At 44.3% G+C, this 25,431-nt stretch overlaps 1 protein-coding gene across 1 annotated transcript in view; it reads left to right on the forward strand.

Annotated features, from left to right (window-relative positions):
• The window catches only part of NELL1 (neural EGFL like 1), a 3,594,225-nt gene that overhangs the window by 2,706,119 nt on the left and 862,675 nt on the right, over positions 1-25,431 (forward strand). The window contains exon 14 of the mRNA XM_085643606.1: positions 682-777. Coding sequence (XP_085499732.1) covers positions 682-777 — 96 coding nt within the window. The remainder of the gene's footprint in view (positions 1-681; positions 778-25,431) is intronic.

Below are 25,431 nucleotides of genomic sequence, written 5' to 3' on the forward strand. Positions count from 1 at the left end.
TTAGGTAATCACAAAAAGAGCGATTACCTAAAATTGCAACTACAAATAGGGAATCACAATTTGCAATTCCCTTAGCACATGTACCAAGCAATTTCAAAATGAAAACTGTGCATTTAGGAAAATGCTATTACCATTGACTTCAAGTTGATGTGCAAATTTAGAAAAATGCCTTTTTCAAAGTGCCATGTAGCGCACACATGCCCTAGCGCTTTAGATTTGCACATTTCTTTTATGGTGGTGCTTCAGGGGGGCTTTAGGTCCCCGGGCACCCTAGGCTTTACATTACCTAATTTGCGATTACTAAGGTAATAGCAAATTAGCTAATGCAAAGTCACTTGCACCTATGGGCCTTTAGGAAAGAAAGGAGTAGTAATACATAAACGTGATTACCTATTTAGTAATCGCTATTTGGTAATATTAAGGGACTTGCTAAATCTTTGCAACTCCATATATACATAGCATTTGCGATTACCAAAAAGCGCTTCAGTAAAAATCGCTATTTGGTAATCGCAAAATGCTTTTTTGATACAAGTGGCCCAAATATCCTGAAACCCGGCAATCTAATCTGGTCCCAGGTCATGAAAAAGAAATATGCTCTTGATAACTAACTTGATGAAATACATGCATTTTGATAGTAACACAAACTTTGTGTAACAGTGTTGTATTCTCTTTTTTCCAAAGCATACTGTGAAGAAGGATGCAGGTATGGTGGGACGTGTGTGGCTCCAAACACCTGCCTATGCCCGTCTGGATTTACAGGCGCTCACTGTGAAAAAGGTATGTTGACACGCTGATACAGTCAGACATTAGAGAAACCCTCGGTGCCTTTAGAAGGAATCCTGGGGACAAACTGCTTCTACGACTCAGATTTCTGCTTCAAGCAGCTTTGCACACATGAATAATAAGTTCCTTGCTACGAGGGACAAATACAGATTGGACGAATTTAAACAATAATGATATGCGATATTGTGATGTAGCTAGTTGACGTTTTTAAATCTCGTTCTTCATACACAGCTCGAAATATGTAATTCACATTTTTGTAAAGACATTAACACCCACATGTTTAAACTTAAAAATGTAATCTATGGCACAAGACACTCGTCTTTTTGATCTGTTAGTTGCTGTGGATGACATCACATACTATATTGACTTCCAAGACCCGAGGCAGGCAAATACTCAAGAAATATCCATGGGCAGGAATATGATTTCTCCATGTGAACATTTGCATTTACTACAGCCAGTTGACTGGAACATGCACACACTGTAAATATTTGTATTTCAAAGGCAGGCAATGAGCTGCCACTGAGAACTGCAGGTAAAAAAATGTAATTCCTTTAAATTGATTTAGTTCCATTTCGCATCTTACTGTAATTCCGTTGATTTGTGTCTTGGTTAATATAAAATTCGGTATTTTTTTAGCTATTAAAGTTATCGTCATGAGCTCGTTCATTTATGCAGAAAAGTGAATTTACAGAAGGAGATTATCAAGATTGTGCGAAATAATATAATTCAAATTGGTTTATAGATGTTGAATCTGCATGTAAAATTTGAGCTGTTTTATAACATGTTAATTAGAAATATAAATAACCTAATTTAAGCTTTCCGGCTTGCAGACACATGCTTGTTTTTTTTTTTTTGTTGACCGATGTTGCATCCGTTTCTGAGTTCTTGTTGACATCTGACATGAGAGTGGACTCCCATTGGGTGGTTGCTTCAGTCTTGTGTTGTATGGAGGAGTGTGTCGTATCATTACCACTTGTACTCACAATTATGCAACCCGCCTGTCCAGGGTTTGACCGGTGGTCATTGGAGATTAGGAATGACCGTGATAAGTGTTGTTAACGGTGACAACAAGATTCTAGACTTTTGATGACTGCTTGCACAGGATGGCCACTTAACCAAGCAATGCACAAAATATCAAGCTGTAGAGACATTGAGGGATATACTCAAGAATGTGCAATAGTCAGTGCCAAAATCTGTTAACGCAATTTTACATATCGACGTGTATCGCGGGAAAATAACACTGTGTTACCGTTGTATTCTCAACCCGGCGGCACAATGCAATAGTCTCACAATAATGCGCCAAATGACCATGTTAAAAATTAATGCCCCAAATCGCGATACAAAAATCATCGATAACCAGCGACAGGCCTGCAATTCCCACGCGACATGTGGGAAAATGCACTATAAAAGCAGAACAATAAAAATGATAATAAAAATAAACTGCATAACACCATGGATGCACCCGGACTGAGCGCAGAAGACAATGCGAACCCCACAAGCCCCACAGACAACCAGCAAGGAAACTCGGTGTCAGCGAAGGCCAGGGAGAAGAGGAAGACGCGGTTCAGTCCGCAGGAAAACAGGATCATCATTACGGAGGTGGTAGAACACTACCAACAACTGTTCGTCACCTCCAACGTGTCCTTGGCAACAAAGACGCAAATATGGCATACTATCTTGGACCATGTGAATGCAGTTGCAGCATTGAAGAGGTCAATGGAAGTGGTCAAGAGGCGCTGGAATGATGTGAAGGGCAAAACCAAGAAGAAACTCAATGCCAACATGAAAGCAGCAACGCAGCTTGGAGGTGGGGGTCCAGCGGCACACCAGGAGCTGGATGACTTGGAGAAAATGGTGGCCACAGTCATCAGTCGGGATACGGTGCCAGGAGTTCGGGAACTGGCACACTGCTCAACATGACCTGACACAACATCAAAGGGGTGAGTACCGGCAAGGGACTGGGGGGCCGGGGGGGTGGCAGGCCTAGGTGTGGTGGTGGTGGGTGTTGTGGCCCTCTTGGGGCTCCGAGCTGCATGATCAGTAGCTCCATGGCATCTGTTGTTCTTCAGGTATGGCTCTGGGCTGGGCTCCCTTTTATGGTGCAGGTTGTCATCCAACTTAACACCAGGTAAGAGCAGGTGTTAAATCCCTGCTGCTAACACGCCTTATCACCTGTTTTGGGATCTTATCGCCAATCTGGCTGGTCGTTGAGAATATTGCGAAGTGGTGTTATTTTTATCCGCATAGCCGTGTAATTCAATGTAAACAGTTGATCTATTGACTTAGAGATGAAAATACCCAAATATCGTATGGGGGCTGACTTGGATGCTTGTATTTGCAGAATGGGTGGTAAAAAAGAGTTGTCATTGATATTTAATGTAATAATTTCTGTTTTATTTTGATTAATTTTATACCCCCCTATAGATTCAAAGCTGGTAAACTCCGCTAAAAGCCGCTCTAAATTAGATTTATCAGGGCGCAGATAAAAGATGATGTCATCAGCAAAGAGTTTCAATTTCTCCATCCCGTCTATGGGCGCTCTAATTTCGGGATTTTCACGAATTCTAATTGCCAGAGGCTCAATAAAGAAAGTGAATAATAGGGGGGACAGGGGACACCCCTGCCTGGTCCAGCGCCTGATGGATACTGTCACAATCTGATCGGCATTCAAAACTATTCTGGCTTCAGCCCCCAGATATATATTCCTTAACATGTTGATGATTGGGAACGGAAATCCAAATTTATTTAACACAGTAAATAATTGTTGGACTTGGCCCTTCTGGCAGGTTCACCCCTGAACTTTTTGCTTTTATTGGTGACCTGGTGGTAGTGATTTTTGGTTTCTGCGCACTTTCCCTGTGTCCCAGAGTAAAGTGCGTGCGCACTCTGAGTGCATGTGGTGAGATAGGCCTGCCCTCCCATAGGAATGCATGGGGAATGTATGTGTCCCTGGTAGTTCCTGATGCGTGGGGTGTGCAGGCTTGAGTTTGGTATGTGCGGACTCGTGTGATTGAATGCTTCGCAATGATGTATAATGCGTGATTATGTTATGTGCGGAAGTGCCACTTCTAGGAGTTGGCATATTAGTGTAAAGTGTGTCTGGCGTGTGATTGGCTGGAGCTGGCTGGTGAGCCTGGCTCCAGGAGTCTGGTTGGGTCTGCCCCAGTGGTGAGTGTGAGATTAGCATGCTGATGGCTGGGGAGGAGTGCACCTTGAACCTGAATAGGGCAGGGCTTTCCCCACACAATGCTGGCTCCGCCCCCTGTGGTGCGACTGATGACCCTAGCCCTGCCAGTGAATAGAGAGAGGGGCTGAGCACATCAAGGGTGCTCCCCAACCAGCTGCGACTGGTTTTCCCCCTCACCCTGAACCAAGAACAAAGGGTTTTACAGTATAAGAAGGGGCTGTGTCCCCTTACAATTTGTTCTCTTCCAGGATCCTACCTGAGGGGGGCTGCTGCTGCTGCTGGACCAGAGGACCGCCACTTGGACTACCTCCCTGCCTGGAGGCCCAGTGAGCTGGCTCTGGGTCCAGCCTTGCCCCCCCCACCCCTGCCTTGCTGTATGCAGGGGAGAACTTTGCTGGACTTTGTTTTTATCCTCCTTTAAGCGCTCGGAGCGCTTTATTTCTCCCCTAGAGCCTGGAAGCACTTTTATTTCACTTATAGCGCTAGGAGCGCTTTATGTGTGGCCAGCAGCGCGGAGCTGCAATTATTAGCGACTGGCCCCCACCTCCAACGAGGGCACATTGTTTAGGCCCCTGACTCTGCTGGACAGGGCCCCGACAAGGCCAGTTGGCCTAGGGACTGCCACAGGTGGTGGCTAATGTGAGTTTTGCGCTATTGTTCCTAACCTGCACCTCTGAATGTGTTTTTATGCGTCATGTGCCTTGTGTTTACACCTCTGAATGTGTTGTGATGCATCATGTGTAATGTGCTTATACCCCTACAGGTATTGTGATACTTAGGTGGTTGTTTGTCTCCTAGTACAGGTGGTGCTAGTGAGGTCCTGATTCCCTGCGCGATATTTTCCTAAGGTGGTTAGAGTTGCGTAGGTGGTACTTACCTGTTACCAGTAGTTACTGGTTGTGTGCTACACGTGTTATTTTGTGCTACAGTATTTTATCTCCTATGTTCTAAGTGCTAAGTTCTAAAAGTGCTAATTCCTGACAGTGGTCCATGTGGCCCTGTCCCCTGTACATATAATGCATTGTAAATTCTGCCCGTGCCTGTTGGCACCTTGTAAAGTGTGTGTTTTTATCTAATGTGTTTTGGTATAATACAAAGGCTATTTCTATATAATACCTTGTGTGGAGTTTCTTTTGTGGTGGGCCTTGGGTGTTGTTGCTGGGTGCGCGCGCAAACGCTTTACACATTGCCTCCGGGATAAGCCTGACTGCTCATGCCAAGCTACCAAGGGGGTGAGCAGGGGTTATCTTTGGCGTGTAACTCCCCAGCCCTGACTAGAGTGGTGGTTTCTGCCTGGCTTTGGCGCAAGCCCTAGCTAACCAGAAATCCCATTTCTAACAATAATGCCTCCCAATTTACGAGGTCAAAAGCCTTTTCGGCGTCGACCATCATAAACATTGATGGAATTTTATTACAAGTGAAATAATCAAGGGCTTGAATTAAAAACCCTGTATTTGATGACAGGAAGCAGCCAGCTACAAAGCCAGATTGATCACTATGAACTAACTCTTGAGCGGCTGGTGTAAACCGCTGTGCCCAGACTTTCATCAGAATTTTATAGTCAACATTGAGCAAACTAATGGGACGGTAGGAATTCACGTCCTTTGAGTTTTTACCCTTCTTGACAAAGCTGACAATCACAGACTCTTTAAAGCTGGATGGAATATCAGAGCCGTTTTTAATAACATTGAACAGTTTTGTCAGGAAGGGAGTCAATTAGTTTGAATTTTTTTTATAAAGTTCAGCAGGGAAGCCATCTACCCCACACGCCTTGGCTCCTGCAATAGATTTTATTGTTTGCGAGACCTCCAATTCCATAATCTGTTGACCAATTTGCTCAGATCAAAATTCTGAAAGGCATGGCAAAATAACTCCCTCAAAATATTTAATTATCTGTTCCTGGGGTAGCTCATTGTTTGTGGCATATAGCTTCGAGTAATGCTCCATAAAAACCTTAGCTATTCCTTCCTTTTCGCCCGTTATACTACCGGTTTGAGGATCAATAATCTCAGACACCAGTGCCGCTTCCTGCTTAAATTTCGTCGCACCGGCTAGCAATTTACCTACCATCTGGCTTTCCTCATACACCCTCTGTTGGAAGGTTTTAGTGCTATTGATCTCTTCTAATAGAAAAAATTCCCGAAGAGATTGTTTAGCCTTCTCGAGCAGACACCCCGTATTGATAGAACCTTGTAGATTATTTCGAAGCTGAAGGACGCTTTCTACTGCCCGCTGGAGTTTATCAATTTTATCCCGCCGTAATTTGTTCTGGATTGCAGAGTAGGCTATCAGTTGACCTCGCAATGTTGCTTTAAATGCTCCCCAGACCGCAAATACCGCTGCAGACTCCGGATTACGAGTAAAGAACTCAGATATCCAAATCCTCATATTTGCAACCCAAATGGGATCTTGCGTTAGGCGCCGATCCATTTGCCACCTGGAGCGGACACTTGCTTGTTCAATGATTCCAACCTCTAATTTAATAAAAGAGTTGTCTGAAAAGGAGTTAGCCCCTATTTCGGAACCCAAGCATTTCATTGACTGGGATATCAGAAAAAAGTCAATCCGAGAAGCAGAGCGAAATTGGCGAGAATAACAAGTGTATTTATGATGGAAGGGATACATATGTCGCCAAGGGTCATGGAGATGATGCTCCATTCTAAAGGCTTCGAGCACCTTCTTAGTACGCGGTTTTAGCTCTTTTTTTATTTATGTTGGAAGTATCTTTTTTAATATCTTGGATAAAGTTAAAATCACCTCCCATGATTATTTTTCCTGGGGCGCCCCTTATTAAGTCCGCAATTTTAATTATCTGGGAAATCTCATCTACTACCGGACCATAGTAGTTTATGAAGTTTAATATAGTGCCACTTAATTTAGCCACAATCCAAATCCCTCACCCTTGTGGGTCTCTCTCAATTTGGCCAAACTCCCAGGGAAAATTCCTGGAGAAATAAACTGCTACCCCTCTCTTCGCTAAGCCTGACGAAGCGTAAAACGCATGAGAAAAAAATCTGGGAAGAAATAGCTTAGGGAAGCTAGTTTTTAAATGCGTCTCTTGCAAAAATAATACATGAGGGGAAAAGGAGGTGAGCCACCTTATTAATCCTCCATATTTCTGCTTGTTTAAGATCCCATTTACATTGACTGACATCATCGTACATTTGTTACCTTTATTAGCCATTCTTTTGTAAAACATTCCTGATTTTAATTTCCCTGGATTTACCAAATGTACAATTTTCCCTGATACTGCTCATTTTATTATTTTTAAGCCAAAACCCCCAACCAAACCCCCGCCTACCCTCTAGAGATGTGGAAGATTCCCGCTTACTACATCTCACCCTCCCAAAACCGCATGGGGTGCCTTGTTGATGCACCCTGTGTGACCTTTTCACCCCCCCCACCCCAGTGAAGGCAGTAGCCATTTAATTTTCCTTTCTTTATCCTTTTCCTTGCCCTTTCCTTCTTCTTCCTCCTCTCTTCCCTCCCTACTTTGTTCCCTTTCCCCCCTTTTCAACCCATTTTCTTCTTATTTTTTTTCCTTTTCCCCTAACTGCTTCTTCTTTTACACCTACACCACTTGCTTCCCCCCCTTTTCCCCTCCCTTCCCACCCTTCGCCTTTCCCCTGCATTTCTTTATTTTTCCCCCCTACCAGAAGAGTGTTCTATCCTGCTGATAGCTCTTTCAGTAATTCTTGAGCTTCTTCAACCGACGAAAACATTAGAAATTTTCCTCTCACTAGAACCTTTAACTTTGATTGTTGTGCTATGGAGGCTTGTGCCCCCTTAGCTTTAAAAAGATGCAGGAGTTTAACAAACTCTTTTCGTCTTCTGGCTGCCTGAGCTGACATATCTGAAAAGATTCGGCATTTTGATGTCTCATTAACCGAAAATTGTCTTTGTTCAATAGCCTTGCTCAGGATTCTCTCTTTGACTCTGAAGTCTGCAAAATTAACTAAAATGGTACGAGGTATCAGAGACTTTGGAAGAGGGTGGGATGGTATTCTGTGCGCCCGGGTAATTGTTAAATCATCCATACAGCCTGGAAGTATTTTCTGTGTAATGAAGGACTCTGCCCACTGAAGAGGTTGTGCTCCTTCAATACCCTCCGGGACCCCTACAAACCGGAGGTTGGTACGCCTGGAATGATTTTCAAGTTCCTCTAGTTTATTTTCCAGTACTCGTTTTTCCTTGACCACCTCTTTAACTTTCAAGGACATAATGTTCATCTGGTCTTCCAGCTCAGAGATTCTTGTCTCTGCTTCATGAATTCTAGCGGGAAAACCCGCCATTGCTTCTTCAATTTTATCCAGACGAAGATGCATGGATGCCGTCACAGTTTCTTGTGATTTTTTAAAATCCCTGATTTCATCTAAGATCATATTGAGCATTACCTTAATATCCATTTTAAACATATTTGCTTCTTTGATTTCAGAAACTGGAGGTTGGGAAGGAAGTTGAGCATTATTCGAAAGAGATGAGGGCCCAGCCTGTTCTCCAGGAACTGGTAAATAGTCACCCATTTCTGTTTCCACCACTGGGTGCACAACGACAATCTCGGATAGGGCTGTTACCAGTCGTGGACTTACTGCTGTTATGTTTTCACCTGCATCTTTAAAAGTAGTGGTTGAGCCTTCCTGTAGGGAGAGTGTTAAGGCAGGTGTCTGTGAGATAACTGGCATCGCTGGTGAACCCGCAAACGGCATCATTAATTTAGGGGGTCTCAAAATAGACTGTTCAGCGGTCGGCACCGAAACTAAAGGTGCGCCTTTCACCTGATTTAATGTAGGGGTGGGAGTATTCAGTCGGGGCGCCTGAGTAGTATCAACCTCTGATGATCCTTCAGCGTGTAGGTCCTTACCAGATGTCCCATTTAGGATGTCAGATACATGCTGTAGGGGTTTTTTTTGGGAATAAAGGAAATTCTTTTAAGCTGGGGCCCCCAATTGGGGACAAATGGACTGGAACTGAAACAGAAGCTGTATTTTCAAAGGGGGAATCATTCCCGAGGCCCGAGGCAGACATTAATCCCTTTGGGGGTGAGTCGGCTTCTACTGAGAGACGCCCCTCTTCATCGGTGCTCTCTTGGCTGGAGATAGTAGCAGTCTCGGCTGGGTTGCTCTCTAGCCTCGCTGCGGCGAACGTTGTCTTAGTCTGCCCAAGGCGAGTTTTTATCTTTCGTTTTGTCGCTGCATCTGATCTTATGGCAGTAGCCGTAGATTTGAGGTTTTTCCCCATCCTGCCAGGTAACAAGGTGGTCTTTCTTTTATGTCTCCAACTTTAACTATAATGCCCAAGAGAAAAAAATAAAAAAAAATGCCTGTGGATTCTTTCCCCAATGCCTCACAGAATGCGCCAGGAAAAAAGGGGGGAGAGCAAAAACCAAAAAAAAGAGAGGAGCACGCCGTTGCCAGGTGACTGGTGATTGGTGACTAGTGACTGATGACTCACCGACAAGCAGCTTCAACTTTGCAGGTTGCTTTCCCCCAAAAGAGCAAAAATCCAAAGAAGCGGAATTCCAGGTGGGGATGCGGAGGCGAATGGGGGTAGATAGGCAGTTTTCGTAAGGGCTGAGCTGCCCCTCGCATCTCCTTGCTCAATCGAGCTGCCGCAGAGCAAAGTTCCAGCGTTGTACCGTCGCTATGCCACTAAGGGAAGGCCGGAACCTCACTCTCCCCATCTTCACTTTTCGAGGGGATTGGGGAGCAACATCTTCCGGACCATCCTTCGGCAGGGCCGGGCCAAAGTGCTGATTACAGCTTGCCTTCGTGCGCGGCAACCCGCTTCCGACATCCCGACATCACGAACAGCTGCCTCCAAACCGGAGGGAGGGGCTCCCGGTCACCTGTGGCAACGGACCAGCGGGATTCGCTACAGCCATTCCCCCCCAAATGTCGGTTGTTGTCGGATGCGTTTCACCTGCGAAGTGGTGTTATTGTGGCTTTTTGCACACTAACGCCTACTCTGCATCTCCATAGCGATAGTGGCCGGTGTCATCAGTGGCGATGTTTTTAGCGGCTGTTATGGCCGGAACCCTGGAAATATCGCTGTTATCACCAGCTTGTGAATAGGGCGACAAATCTTTCGCCACTTTGGCTGCGATAAAGTGCTGCTAACTCATAAGTCCTTGAGAATATGCCCCATAGAGTGTATAAACTGGTGGGGAAACAACCTTTACAACGCAGTCATTCCATCTCATCACCTTTACATAGCAGTCATTACATTGCATCATCCTTTACTTCGCATGTCATTACAACGCAGCCATTACATCGCATGTCACTACAGCACATGTTATTACAATACATGTCACTACAACACAGGCATTACATCGCAAGTCATTACAATGCATACCATCACAACGCATAGTACCCTTACACTATCCAACACTTACCCTACTGTTGGACTCACTGGAGTTAGAATAGTAATTATTACCCCTATACTATCCAACACTTACCTTAAATGTAATGTAATGGTATGCATTGTAATGGTATGCGTTGTAAAGGTATAATGCGATGTAATGGATTGCGCTGTAAAGGTAGTTTCTGAAAATGCGATGTAATGGCATGCGATGTAAATGAATGCATTGTAAAGGATGTTGGGATGTAAAAACTGCGCTGTAAAGGCATGCGTTGTAAATGTATGCGTTGTAACATCATACATTCGAACTGGTGTGGCAGCACTACTTTTAAGCCTCCTCAGTGGTAGTTATGTGATTCAGCGGAACCTGTTACGTTTCTAAATTAAATGATCAACACCCTTTAAAAGTAGGTTAGACAAGCTGGTAAATTATATAGTCAAATGATTATCTTCTTGATGTACATTAATTGCAATGTATAGAATAGTAGCTGGATAACAGTGAAATATGGGAATGTTTTTCACCAGGAGTTCTCAGTGACATCAAATAGAGTGAAGCATGAACTGCCTATGATGTCACTTAGAACCCTGAGCAGGAAACAAATCCTGTTGTTCACATTTACCCATCTATGATTTTATGTAATGGGGTGACACCTTCCTAAAACACGAGGTCCAAAGCAGGGGCTGTGAGTCAAAGTGTGTTAGATCTGGGGGTCTCTAGTTGGCAGGGTAGGTACCACTGTCCAAGTAGGGACCCTTGCTTCTAGTCAGGGAAAGGGGGATACTTTGTTAAGATAACCCCTGCTCACCCTCTAGGTAGCTTGGCCTGAGCAGTCTAGGCTATCAAAGGCAATGTGTAAAGTATTTGTACCCACACTCACAGTAACACAGTGAAAACACCACAGATTTACTCCACACCAGTTTTAGAAAAATAAGGTATTTTTACTGAAAACTTCACAAGACCAAATTCTACAGACAAACCAACATATAATTCAAAAAGGTTACTTTAAAGATAGTTCAAGAGCTTGCAGAAAGTACTCCAGGATGTAAAAGTCAGTGTCTTGCACAATGCGACTCTCAATGCACAAAATGCGACACTTTCGTGCCCAACAGTACCTGTAGTTGCGATAAGGTTCCCAAAAGCTATAACAAGGAAGCTGGCAAAGGCGATGCGATACTCCTGAGATCCTGGGGAGGCTTTGCAGCAGCCCTGCTTCACGCAGCAGAGGTGGATGCGCCGGCTCTGATCTGTAAGGGGAGGATGCGATGACTTTGGCCTTCGTTGCGTAGGTTTCTTAGGGGGAAGCTTCACGCACAGGTTCGATGCGACACGCTTCGATGTGGCACGATGCGCGGCGCAGCGTTGTCTTTCGGCGCCGCAGCTCTCGATGCACCACGGAACGGGACTCTGCATCGACGCACCCGATGACTGGAGACTTTCACGCACCGGCAGTGGTGCGGCTCGCAAACTGGTTCTGCGACGACCCTCGCAATGTCAGGAATCTTCACGCTTCGGGACGATGCTCGACGCACTCGGCGATGCGGGGACCCTGCGTGTTGCGATGGTGCCGCGATGAAATTTTCCACGCACTCTTGTTCTTGCGACACACAATCGGATGATGCGTTGGGTACCAGTTGCTCTTTTTCACGCTTCTGCTTCCCAGCTCCCAAAACACAGCAAAACGACCTCCTGAGGCCCCAAGACTGGGCAAGCACTCCAAGGCAGGTCAGAACTCTCTCAGCAGAGTTCCAGGGGAGCTGGTGGTGAAGTACTTTTGTTCCTGGGACTTCTTAACAGGGAGCCAGCTCTTCTCAGGCCCTTGGAGATCAGAATCAAAAGAAGGGGACACAGCAAAGTCCTTCCCCTCTCCTTGGCAGCAAAGCAAAACAGCAAGCAGGCAGTCTTCTCCTCTTCAGTCCTTTTCAGCTTTCTCCTTGGCAGAGGTTTCTTCTTAGTTCCAAAGTGATCTAAAGTTTAGGTGTCTGGGGTCCTCTTCTTATACCCCTCCAAGTCTTTGTCTCTCTTTGTTCCAGTGGAGGGATTCCCCTTCTCAAACCGGTTCCTGGGTGTGCTCTGTCCTGGAGTACCTGGTTCCTTTCAGAGTGAGGGGCAGGGTCGTTAGACGCTCAGAAGGAGGTGGAGCCTTCTTTGTGCCAGCAGAGGCAGAGTCCTCAGCCTGGCCAGCAGGGGGTGGAGCCAGCATTGTGTTGGCAGGGGCAGCCCTATTCAAACCCAGGGACTACTCCTCCCACCCATCTAAAGCAGATCTCCCTATTCACCCTGCTTCTGACTCATCCAGGCTCCTGGAGCCACCTAGCCCATCACATGACACCAGTCAGCCAACCAGCACACAGGCACACAGGAAGGTTAAACAGGAGAATAGCTACTTTCTAAAAAGGGCTATTCTCACACAGTGAATTTAAAAACCATCTTGCTAAAAAGATGTATAATTAAATTCTGAACACAGAGATACCAAACTTGGATTTTCTATCTTGCCCTTATGGGAAGATAGGCATGTCAACAGCCTTCCCCATTCTATCCTATGGGCAAGATAGCCTCTCAGCAGTGAAAAACGAAAATGGCTGTAATGCGATGTAATGGCATGCGATGTAAATGAATGCATTGTAAAGGATGTTGGGATGTAAAAACTGCGCTGTAAAGGCATGCGTTGTAAATGTATGCGTTGTAACATCATACATTCGAACTGGTGTGGCAGCACTACTTTTAAGCCTCCTCAGTGGTAGTTATGTGATTCAGCGGAACCTGTTACGTTTCTAAATTAAATGATCAACACCCTTTAAAAGTAGGTTAGACAAGCTGGTAAATTATATAGTCAAATGATTATCTTCTTGATGTACATTAATTGCAATGTATAGAATAGTAGCTGGATAACAGTGAAATATGGGAATGTTTTTCACCAGGAGTTCTCAGTGACATCAAATAGAGTGAAGCATGAACTGTCTATGATGTCACTTAGAACCCTGAGCAGGAAACAAATCCTGTTGTTCACATTTACCCATCTATGATTTTATGTAATGGGGTGACACCTTCCTAAAACACGAGCTCCAAAGCAGGGGCTGTGAGTCAAAGTGTGTTAGATCTGGGGGTCTCTAGTTGGCAGGGTAGGTACCACTGTCCAAGTAGGGACCCTTGTTTCTAGTCAGGGAAAGGGGGATACACTGTTAAGATAACCCCTGCTCACCCTCTAGGTAGCTTGGCCTGAGCAGTCTAGGCTATCAAAGGCAATGTGTAAAGTATTTGTACCCACACTCACAGTAACACAGTGAAAACACCACAGATTTACTCCACACCAGTTTTAGAAAAATAAGGTATTTTTACTGAAAACTTCACAAGACCAAATTCTACAGACAAACCAACATATAATTCAAAAAGGTTACTTTAAAGATAGTTCAAGAGCTTGCAGAAAGTACTCCAGGATGTAAAAGTCAGTGTCTTGCACAATGCGACTCTCAATGCACAAAATGCGACACTTTCGTGCCCAACAGTACCTGTAGTTGCGATAAGGTTCCCAAAAGCTATAACAAGGAAGCTGGCAAAGGCGATGCGATACTCCTGAGATCCTGGGGAGGCTTTGCAGCAGCCCTGCTTCACGCAGCAGAGGTGGATGCGCCGGCTCTGATCTGTAAGGGGAGGATGCGATGACTTTGGCCTTCGTTGCGTAGGTTTCTTAGGGGGAAGCTTCACGCACAGGTTCGATGCGACACGCTTTGATGTGGCACGATGCGCGGCGCAGCGTTGTCTTTCGGCGCCGCAGCTCTCGATGCACCACGGAACGGGACTCTGCATCGACGCACCCGATGACTGGAGACTTTCACGCACCGGCAGTGGTGCGGCTCGCAAACTGGTTCTGCGACGACCCTCGCAATGTCAGGAATCTTCACGCTTCGGGACGATGCTCGACGCACTCGGCGATGCGGGGACCCTGCGTGTTGCGATGGTGCCGCGATGAAATTTTCCACGCACTCTTGTTCTTGCGACACACAATCGGATGATGCGTTGGGTACCAGTTGCTCTTTTTCACGCTTCTGCTTCCCAGCTCCCAAAACACAGCAAAACGACCTCCTGAGGCCCCAAGACTGGGCAAGCACTCCAAGGCAGGTCAGAACTCTCTCAGCAGAGTTCCAGGGGAGCTGGTGGTGAAGTACTTTTGTTCCTGGGACTTCTTAACAGGGAGCCAGCTCTTCTCAGGCCCTTGGAGATCAGAATCAAAAGAAGGGGACACAGCAAAGTCCTTCCCCTCTCCTTGGCAGCAAAGCAAAACAGCAAGCAGGCAGTCTTCTCCTCTTCAGTCCTTTTCAGCTTTCTCCTTGGCAGAGGTTTCTTCTTAGTTCCAAAGTGATCTAAAGTTTAGGTGTCTGGGGTCCTCTTCTTATACCCCTCCAAGTCTTTGTCTCTCTTTGTTCCAGTGGAGGGATTCCCCTTCTCAAACCGGTTCCTGGGTGTGCTCTGTCCTGGAGCACCTGGTTCCTTTCAGAGTGAGGGGCAGGGTCGTTAGACGCTCAGAAGGAGGTGGAGCCTTCTTTGTGCCAGCAGAGGCAGAGTCCTCAGCCTGGCCAGCAGGGGGTGGAGCCAGCATTGTGTTGGCAGGGGCAGCCCTATTCAAACCCAGGGACTACTCCTCCCACCCATCTAAAGCAGATCTCCCTATTCACCCTGCTTCTGACTCATCCAGGCTCCTGGAGCCACCTAGCCCATCACATGACACCAGTCAGCCAACCAGCACACAGGCACACAGGAAGGTTAAACAGGAGAATAGCTACTTTCTAAAAAGGGCTATTCTCACACAGTGAATTTAAAAACCATCTTGCTAAAAAGATGTATAATTAAATTCTGAACACAGAGATACCAAACTTGGATTTTCTATCTTGCCCTTATGGGAAGATAGGCATGTCAACAGCCTTCCCCATTCTATCCTATGGGCAAGATAGCCTCTCAGCAGTGAAAAACGAAAATGGCTGTAATTCGCTACCAGGGCATGTTACACACCTCAGTACATGCCCTACCTTTCAGATACACTGCACCCAGCCCAGGGGGGTACCTAGGGCCACCATAGGGATGCCTGACATGTACAGAAAGGGAAGGATAAGGCCTGGTCAGTGGGTGCACTGGCCAGGTCGACATGGCAGTCCTGGACTGCACATAGGCACTGCAAGCAGGCCTAAGACATCATTTTAGCGCTACTCCTGTGGGTGGCACAATCAGTGCTGCAGCCCACTAGTAGCATTTGAATCACCAGCCCTGGCACGCTCAGTGCACTTTACTAGGGGCTAACAGGTGAAACAAAGATACCAATCATGGATAACCAATCAATATAACAATTTATACAGAGAGCATATGCACTTTAGCACTGATCGGCAGTGGTAAAGTGCCCAGAGTCCTATTGCCAACAACCACGGGTTAGAAAAAATAAAGGAGGAAGAAGCAAAAAGTTTGGGGATAACCCTGCAAAAAGGGCCGTTTCCAACAAAGTGACTTTATTTACTTAATTGGAAAAACACCCATCACCCCTGTAGGTCTCCGCCACAACTGCCACGTTGCTGGGAGACCCACAGTTGACGATCTGCCACCGAGCATTGAACTGAACCACAAGGAGGCTGCACGTGCCTGCCTCGCGGGGAGCTAGGCAAGCAACATACCACACTTCCCTATCCAAAATGTAAATAAAATATATACCTTGCCTCCTCCCACCCACCCCAATCATCTCTATGGTCTCTCCTCCAGAAGCTGTGCTTCTTGCTTTCCATTGCTGCTCTGCCAGGCTCCTAGGGAGCAGCCTGGAATTCCTTTATGACTTTGCAACAGTGCGTAATACGTGCATATATCTACAGCTATTGCCTGATCATGCGGTTACAGCCTATCTAAAAGGAGCCCTATGTTGGAGTAAAAGGATGTGCGCCTAACTTACAATGATGTGGCTTATAGGTTGGCTTCCTTTCCCCTAAATTGTACTTAATGTTTATAGATTATGCAATCTGAGTGTATTATGGTGGAATGCATATTTTAATGTTTTCAATGTATTTATGTGGATCGTAGGTATTTAATTTTTTATGATTATGATACAGAATGGGATTCAAAATATACTACTACTACTATAAGGTATTATATGAAACTAATCATATATATTTGCTCATTTAACTCACCTACTAGCTATTACATGTGGAGACTTTGATTGGTGCTCACTGGTCCATGTGTTTGGCAGATCCAGTTTTAGGTCGATGCTCATATTTATTATTCTCCATGAGGACCTTCACTTCACCTTCCACAATATGATCTCACATGATCATGAGGACAAACGATTGAGGGTGACCCTTGACATTTAAGTCAATGAAACTGAAATGGTTGCAATGTTTAATTCACTTTATTTCATTTCCTGTGTGTACTTATCAACAGAGGTGACTTAACAGAGGCCTATAGGATACCGTGGGCTTGATCACAAACTGCATTTTGATGCTTTTTGCAGTATCTGTTCACATCTTATGTAAAAAATAAAGATAATACAATGACATACACAAAGCAACATTCCACAATTAACCCTTTCGCTGCGGCGGTAATTCCGCCGCAGCGCTGGGGGGGGGTTTGGGGGCATCGCGGTGGCGCGGTGCTCATGACGGAACCGCTCCGTCATGAGCCGCGGTTGAGCTGTGCTCATGACGGAGTGGTTCCGTCATGACTCCGCCCACTGCGCTAATCGCCCGCACAGGCGGGGAATTAGCACCGCGTGGGCGGCGCGGCCACCAACGGCCGCAGCATGACGGAACCACTCCGTCATGAGCACACGGCGCCCGTGGCTCATGACGGAGCGGTTCCGTCATGAGTGGGGAATGGGTTAAAACCACACCGGGCACAACACAACAAAAGAGTCAAAACAGAATGCAACAAAACAACCACAGTACAACATCACATTGCAATAGCGCAGCAGCATAAAAAAATATATCACCACAAAGTACCAGACAACAAATATGTGAAAACATGCTTGTCACACATTGGCACACCTAGAATCCTGCTTTGATAATACAGTAGTAAAAGTAATTTTCACCGAGCGTTGCCTTAAGGTACCTGGAAGGTACGTGTTTTGTTATCCAGCCCCTTCTGTGTTCAGATGCCAAATAGATGCAAAAGAAATGAGGAAAAAAACTGATTTATTGATATTACTTATCGTCTGCCCCGGCTTCTATTACATCAGCTAAATAAGCTGTAACCATTTATTCTGTTTACTTTATCTTCTTAAAATTACCCTAACTTTACAACATGAGTTAGGTGTTAAATCCATATCTTTAGCATTCATTTTCTGCTCAAAGGCATGTTATTTTTCTCGCCTGGCACTTTCATTTGGGTTTCATTGCAGCCTTCTGTCGCCTGGGAGGCTACCGCAGATTACTCCACAGTGGTGTGTTTAGTATGTGACACATTTTCAGTTTGATGCGTTTGATTCCACTACCTGTTGGGGAAGCTTGGAGCTGTAATGAGAACGAGGAGATCAATGCACAGAAAATGAACAACTGTGGTGCTTTCAGAACAAGCTCGCGCGGCTTGCTTCCGCGTATTATTCAGCCATCACTCTCGTTTTTTTAAGGCTGAATTATTGAGAGAGTGGAAATGCGGCGAGGATTGATCAAAGAGCAGCTCAGTATGCCCCCAAACACACTTCCATAATTTGTGGTGCACTGCTGCTAATGATACTACACTGCACAGCTGGGAGTCATCCATACAAACATAGACGAGGAATAAGAACCGCGGTCCCTTGCGGTATCTCCTGCGGCTACAGGAGTCGTTGGGCTCAGTATTCATCTACGTACTGTTCTCAGTGTTAGAGAGAGACAGGTGTTTGCAGCTGTGGAGATGCACTTAAAAGGCACTCTCCTTCAATGCTGAGATGAGGCCCTGAGTGAAGGAATGACCAAAGGTATCAGATTTGACAAATAGGATCCCTCCTTTTTCAGGCACATCACTTTGAATAGGCTGAAAAGCTGCATGAGCAGTCTACAGATCTCCAAAGTGAATTAAAGAAATAAAGACTAATTAAATACAAACTGTGACAATGGAACACATTTGATGCATAAATGGTAGTTTTACATATGTATATATGGATCTATATAAGGCAGAACCTTATCGCTGCGCCTCTATTTTGACTAATGTACTTAATCCTGTGGCCCAGATAGACCTACCTCCGTCTTGGAAATCTGCTACCAAAGTCCCAGTATTCAAAAAGGGGAATAGGCAGGATCTCACATGTCACAGACCAATCTCCCTGTTAAACTCAGTTGTGAAGGTGGTAGGTCATATAAATTTAAAGCGTGCAGAATCCTGGCCCGAAATCATGATATCATTTTCCCAGTCGAAAATGGATTTAGGGAAGGAATGGGCACCCTGGCTCAATGTATGACCCTTAACCTCTTGATAGCTAAATATGTAGTGGTGAAACAGGGGCCATTTCTCTGGCATTCTTGGTCCTTAGTAGCGTCTTTGACCAGGTAAACGGGTCAAAGCTTTGGAACCTCCAGTATATATTAGGACTACCTTCCCACCTGGCACATTTTGTTAGAGCCCACATATGCATGTTAATGCTTGTGTCAGATTTGGTATGGAGGGGGAGTATACCCAAGCATTTAGTCTCTTGAGGGGGTAAGGCAGGGTGCAGTGTTGGCACCAATTTTCTTTGTTATATATATAATAGTTTGAATACCTGTCTGATAGATAAAGTGGTTGACCTGCCCAAGACAAAATCAGTTAGGGTGCCCTCCCTGCTCTATGCTGATGATGCAGTATTGATGGTTAGAGCGGAAAATGGGCTAAATCGATTGGTTGATCTTTTTGTTGCTTTTATGGATGCCTTGGACATGGACACTAACATCTCCAAGACTCACTATATGATCTGTAGGAGGAAGACTGCAAAAACTAGACCAAGTGATATCAAGGGGTGAACAATTACTAAGGTCCCTTCTTCCCATATTTGGGAGTGTCTTTTGACTACCGGAACAATTGGTGTACCTGCATATCTAAGCAATGCTCTAAATTTAGTCACGCTTGCAGTGCTCTGTTTAGATTTTCCTCGTTGATAGGCAACAAACTCCTTCTGCCCCTACTTCAAATTTATAGGATGAAATGCCTCCCAGTGTTGACTTATGGTGCAGCAATTTGAGGGTACCATAACTGCAAGGTGATCCAGCAGGAAGAGGACCGATTTTGTCAAAAAATATTGGGCCGGGGCATAAATAGTGCATCCTTTTTCATTCATGAACTATTGGGAGTGGAGTATGTGGAGGATCAAGTTAAATTGTCCCAATTGTTGCTTTGTATCTCAGTATGGAGTGACGAGAGATTGAATTTTAATAAGAGTGTGAATGAGAATTGTCTTCGATGTATGTATGGTCACAAGATACTGAGGTTAAATTATATCAAAACTGCTGCACGCTCCTTAGATTGTATTGTCCTTTCTAAAAGGCCACAGTTTCTTAATAAAGCAGATTGGTACCTACTCAAGGAATAGGAATGTGTTTTTTAAACCACTTGAGGGGTGAGAGGGAAGCCAGGGCTTTGGAGAAACACACCAATCGATCCTTTTTGCTCCTGAAATTCGTAACCGGTACCGAACCGTACCTCACAGCTATTAGACATCCTTGGGAGAGATCATTGCTTCCAAAATTTTATTTGGGCTCTATCCATACAATGATCTGTTTTACCTCGGGCAGTATGATCCCCATGCATTTTTAACTTGTCCTTGTGACAGCTGCTCTCCCCAAACCTTGAAACATTTAGTTTTAATTTGTGAATTTTATGAATTTATACGAAAAGGTATTTAATACCGCTTTTAAAATCCAGGGGTTTCGTTAAAAATTGACCTGCATTTTTATATTTACAGCTATTACCTGTTCATGTGGTGATATTGGCGGTTACGGCCTATCTAAAAGGAGCCCTATATTGGAGTAAAATTATGTGCTTCTAACTTACAATGATATGCCATATAGGTTTGCTTCCTTTCCCAAAATTGTACTTAATGTTTATAGAATGTGCAAACTGAGGGTATTCTGGTGGAAATCATATTTTAATATTTTATATGTATTTATGTGGATCTTATGTTTTTTATCTTTTATAATTATGTTACATAATCGATTAAAGATATACTGCTACTACCACATAGTATTATATGAAACTAATCATATATGTTTGCTCATTTAACTAACCTACTAGCTAATACATTTGGAGACTTTGATTGGTGCTCACTGATGCATTTGTTTGGCAGATCCATTTCTTAGGTCGATGCTCATATTTATTATTCTCCATGTAGACATTCACTTAGCTGTTTCTCCTTCCACAATATGATCTTACAAGGATATGAGGACAAATGATTGTGGGTGACCCTTGAAATTTCAGTCATTGAAACTAAAATGGTTGAAATTTTGTATTCACTTTATTTCATTTCCTGAGTATTCTTAATAATAGAGGTGACTTAAGAGGCCTACATGATACCATGGGCTTGATCACAAACTGCATTTTGTAATACACAAACAATCACCACAGAAGTACTACTCGTATGTCACAAATTGCTATTTACAAGCCTGCGGCCAGAGACTCTCGCCCCTTCTATTGTTTCCAAGCAGATATCTCTGCCGAGGTGGAGGAAAACTCTGCACATGTAGGCATATACTTTTGTAGCCAATGTGGAAGGGCCATAAGGGATTAGCTGGAAAACAGGGAATATTCCTACTAAATATGAGGGGTTTATGACCTTGATGGAGAGATAAGCTAATGAAACACACGTTCAAAAAAGAGTAAGATCATTCCTACATTTTCCTATTTGGTCTCACTTAATCCCCTTTCCTTGTGAGATTTTTTGTCAAATGGTCGGACATGCCAGAGGGCATCAAAGAACCAACTGGGAAGCAGAAATTCTTGCAATGTAAGGAAGAAGCCACAAAATAAGAAAAAAAAAATCCACAAGGAAAGGGGATTAAGTAAGACCCATCACAGAATTTTCCCAATAACAGCCAATAAAAAGTTCAACAGGAAGCTTAAGAAGGAACCTGTTGGGTTCTGATGAGAACCTTAAAAGAAATGTGCGGTTCAAAACTCAACAAGTTGATGACCAATTATGGGGAGTTGTAATCATTGAGACAACAGCGTGTAAGCCATCATGGAAAAAAAATGGCAGTCTACTTTATCAAAGTGCGCTAGATAACCCCTATAGCTGGATTTGAAAACAGAGGTCATAAAGGAGATTAATAAGAGAGACCTAATTACTAATGAACATGTATATGTGAATCCTTACGTTGGACATTTATTTTAAAATGTGGAATGTTTTTCTCAGATGCCTTTCACCCATATTTTGGTTTGGAAAAAATATTAGTGATGAAATGTACTGTGCAACCACAGAGTGCTGTTGAAATATGCCTAATATACATATGTGGTCGGCTTGATATGAGGAGGTGTTTTTGAAAAGTCTAGAATAATATTAAGTTAACAAAAATCATATAAAGATAAAGCAATTACATTCTTTGATCTTGAGAAAAAGTGTTTATGGTATCATTTCAGTTTGGCAACATTGCAAGATTTTTAATTTTGTAATGGCCCATCCCAGCTGCCTCTAAAGGCCCAGGCCCCTTCTACGAAAACTTTTAGAAAGTAAGCATTTTCCTGCCTAATTCATTTAGCGCCTGTAGCTTGTCTCTGGGTCACACGACTGGGTGTAGCTGACAGTTGGGTTTTTGTTTATTCCTTCTAAACAGCCACACACAATAAAGAGATTAGTGTGGCCTGGATGGCCATCACTGGCAGGATGGGAGGCCGAAGCTTTGCAGATCCCTACTTACACTTGAATAGTGTGTGTTCTGCCTCCACATAAAGGGCTGAATATCCCATGCAGTCAGTTTGTAAACGGGACTAGGAAGGAAGGATACCTTGGGACTTCAAAGGGAAACCTTCCAAAGGAGCGCATGAGGTATAAATATTGGACCTTAGACACCACCTCTTCAGTACACTTCAGAACCTGTGGATACTCTGCCAATAAGAAGGACTGCTGTGCTGCTGAAAGGACTGCCATTCTGATCGACTGCTGCTCTGAACGACCGCTGCCCTGCTGGCCTGACCTATTGCCTGTTGACCTGTTGCCTAGGTGTGAAGGACTGGGCCTGCATCGGTTGAAACCAGGACCTAAAAAGTTACTTCAAGTGCTAGTTGTCTTGCCTCCTGACTAGAGCGTTAGGGACTGAAGACTCCCACAACTTTGAAACAATTACCTGGACTCTGATATCTGTGAGTCCTACCCTGGTTAGTAGTGCCACCCCATTCCTGGACACTTGGAGGCAGCCCTGAATGTGCTCTGCCAGCCCATCTGTGGAACCAGCAGAACTAACGCATCTCCTCTGCTGTGTGGCCCAAATCCAAGCAGAACCGAAGCATTGCCTCTGCTGCGAGGGTTCTCCTCACTCGCAGGATTCCGCATCAACCCCCAAAGCTGCATAGGAACCAGCACCTAAATGTAGCTTTCCAGACACAGAACTCTGCATCTCTTGTCAACAGCTGACTTTACGATGATGCAGGCTCTCACAACGCAGCCGCACGGCTCCCCTGAAACGACACATGTTTTCACGGCACAACACATCTTCAACACTGGGCGTCGCATTGTAATTCCTCATTGCCTGGATCTCCAACGATAACCCGGGACCTCACAGCGCAGCCATAGCAGCTTGGAACCTACGCATTGTCTCAGCTGCGTGAAACATCCTTGGAACGCAACCAAACAACTCGCCACAACCTGGCCCTAAGGTACTTTATTCAGCAGGCCTAACTGGGTCTCTGTAGCAGGCCCGCATTCTAATGTGATGGGCTTCAACTTGTGACTTTTTCCCAGTCCAGCACAACCAGACATTCACAGTTGGCACTTTGTGCTTTTTGGCGCTATTTTCACTGAAATATTAAAAGCTGAATATCTCTGGTTCTACTGATTGTATTTTAGTCATTCTCGTCTTGTGTATCTGTTAAAAAATATTCTATTTTTCAATACTGATGTGGGTTCTTCACTGTGATACTGTTTGAAGTGTTGCACGAATACTTCACACATTGCCTCTGAGTTAATCCTGATTGCTCTATGCTAAGCTACATGAGGATTGAGCACAGGTTAATTGAGGGTTTGCTTTTGACTTCTCCCTGACTAGGATTGTGGTTCCAAGTTGAGTAGGGTTTCATCCTCCTCAAGCAATAAACCAATTTCTTACAACAATTACTTACATAAATACAATAAAACAGCCCTCCTGGGGTAGACTGTTGGCACGCTAACACTCCTCTCTTTAATGCAGTCCAGCTCAAACACATTTCTCACGTAACAACAGTGGTCAAAATGGATTAAAGAAAGTGTGGGAACTGTGACACTTTGTGCAAAGGGGAAAAGGTGAGTGAGCATAGGGATGGGGTCAAAGGCATGCCTAAAAAAAAAAATATTCTGTACCTTTTTTAGATCTTTTACCTTCAGGTAACTACATATAAAATACGGCCCAGCATTCATGAAAACTAAATGCAACTTACATTAATCAGTGGGAAATGCATTATCGTACATTGTGGAACCTCTACTAGTTAATGCACTGAAGAGCTCTGTGTTGTAACCAGAGAGCCAGATAATTGAATCCTGGTTGGTGCAGTGTAGAATAGTGACTTGAGTATGTATAGTGCTCTGAGGTCCCAGTCTGTGATAGAAAAGAAACACTGTGAATATGTAAGTCATTATTTTAAACTTGCATTACACACAGATAGGCTGCTATTCAATGGGCAAAAATGTTTAACATAAGAAAGTGCTTCTGAAATATAGATTTTTGTAATACCCAGACTACACGTACATTTGCAGATTAACCAGTTGTGCACATTTACATTTATTTCAGGCAAGCAGGCATCCTGGCAAGAAGACCTGTTTAGCTGTCTGTCCCTCCCTCGGTTTCACAGTGCTGAGTACTCCCTGCCTTCCACTTCACTTCAGCATATATATATCAAGGAACAATGGTTCCTGTGGACACTGATTGGGATACTTGATAATAGTTAAGCACAATGGCAATAAACATGGGTAAAGATATGCCAAAAGAGAAAAATAATTATACAACCCAGACACTAAAAAAAGCAATGCTGTTTATGTTAATAATGATGTAAAATAAAGAAAGAAAGTGCTCGGTGTCCCAAGTGAACTTAGAACCTACGTATCAAAGAACTAAAACACGACAATCTGTGTTGCCAATTTACTTCCAAGGTGAGGAATTACTCAACTGATTTATTCCAAGGAAGTGGGCAGCCGTAGTCAGCCGCACAGCGTGCTGCTTTCAAATAACTAGAATGCTGATCTGCGGAGGACCGCTCGAGTCTGCCTCCATCTGTCAAATGCGGTGTCATACTATATATCCTGGTTCCTTGTGAGTAGGGTGACCCTTGTTTTTCCCGAACATTATACTTCAGCTTTTCAGCTCTTGGAATGTACCATTTCGGGTCGGTTGTCTTTTCACAAATAGTATAAAGTATGGGCTTATCGTGCCCCTCATGTACCGCCTAATTTGACAACTACACCGCACTTGATCCTCTCTTTCAATGATATACTATTCCAATTGATGTACACAAGGCACAGACAGTAGCAAAAACTGGGGGCCAACATGAGCAGGAACAATAAGGATCAAACTATCCTTAATCTCCTTTGCTTAACCAGAACCCTATGGCAAAGCACAGGAGCTTTCCAAAAACTACTGGTGGGAACGGTTTCAGTTTATCCAATGCCAAGCTGCAATCACAAACAATCTGGTTATGTTGGAATGTGTAGACATGCTTTAAAGTTTCCAGTGTTTAGGGGACCTTAAATTACGACTCACTAAATGTGGTCAACTCTGTATTGCCCAAGCTACCCACATAACCATGTGGAGATCGGAGAAGCACACAAAGTGGGGTTTCAAACAAGGATATCTCTGATGCATGCAGGCAGCCTTTGATGTGGTTGGAATGCTTCATCAGGTGAATGCCTCCCAGCCCCATCAAAAGAAGTGGGATAAAGGAAGCTCTCTACAACCAGGGCATGCTCTACTCCTTCCCCTCACTGTCACAGACCTGTAGGACAACACCAGCT

This window comes from Triturus cristatus, chromosome 3_1, assembly GCF_964204655.1.
Source record: "Triturus cristatus chromosome 3_1, aTriCri1.1, whole genome shotgun sequence".
NCBI lineage: Eukaryota > Metazoa > Chordata > Amphibia > Caudata > Salamandridae > Triturus > Triturus cristatus.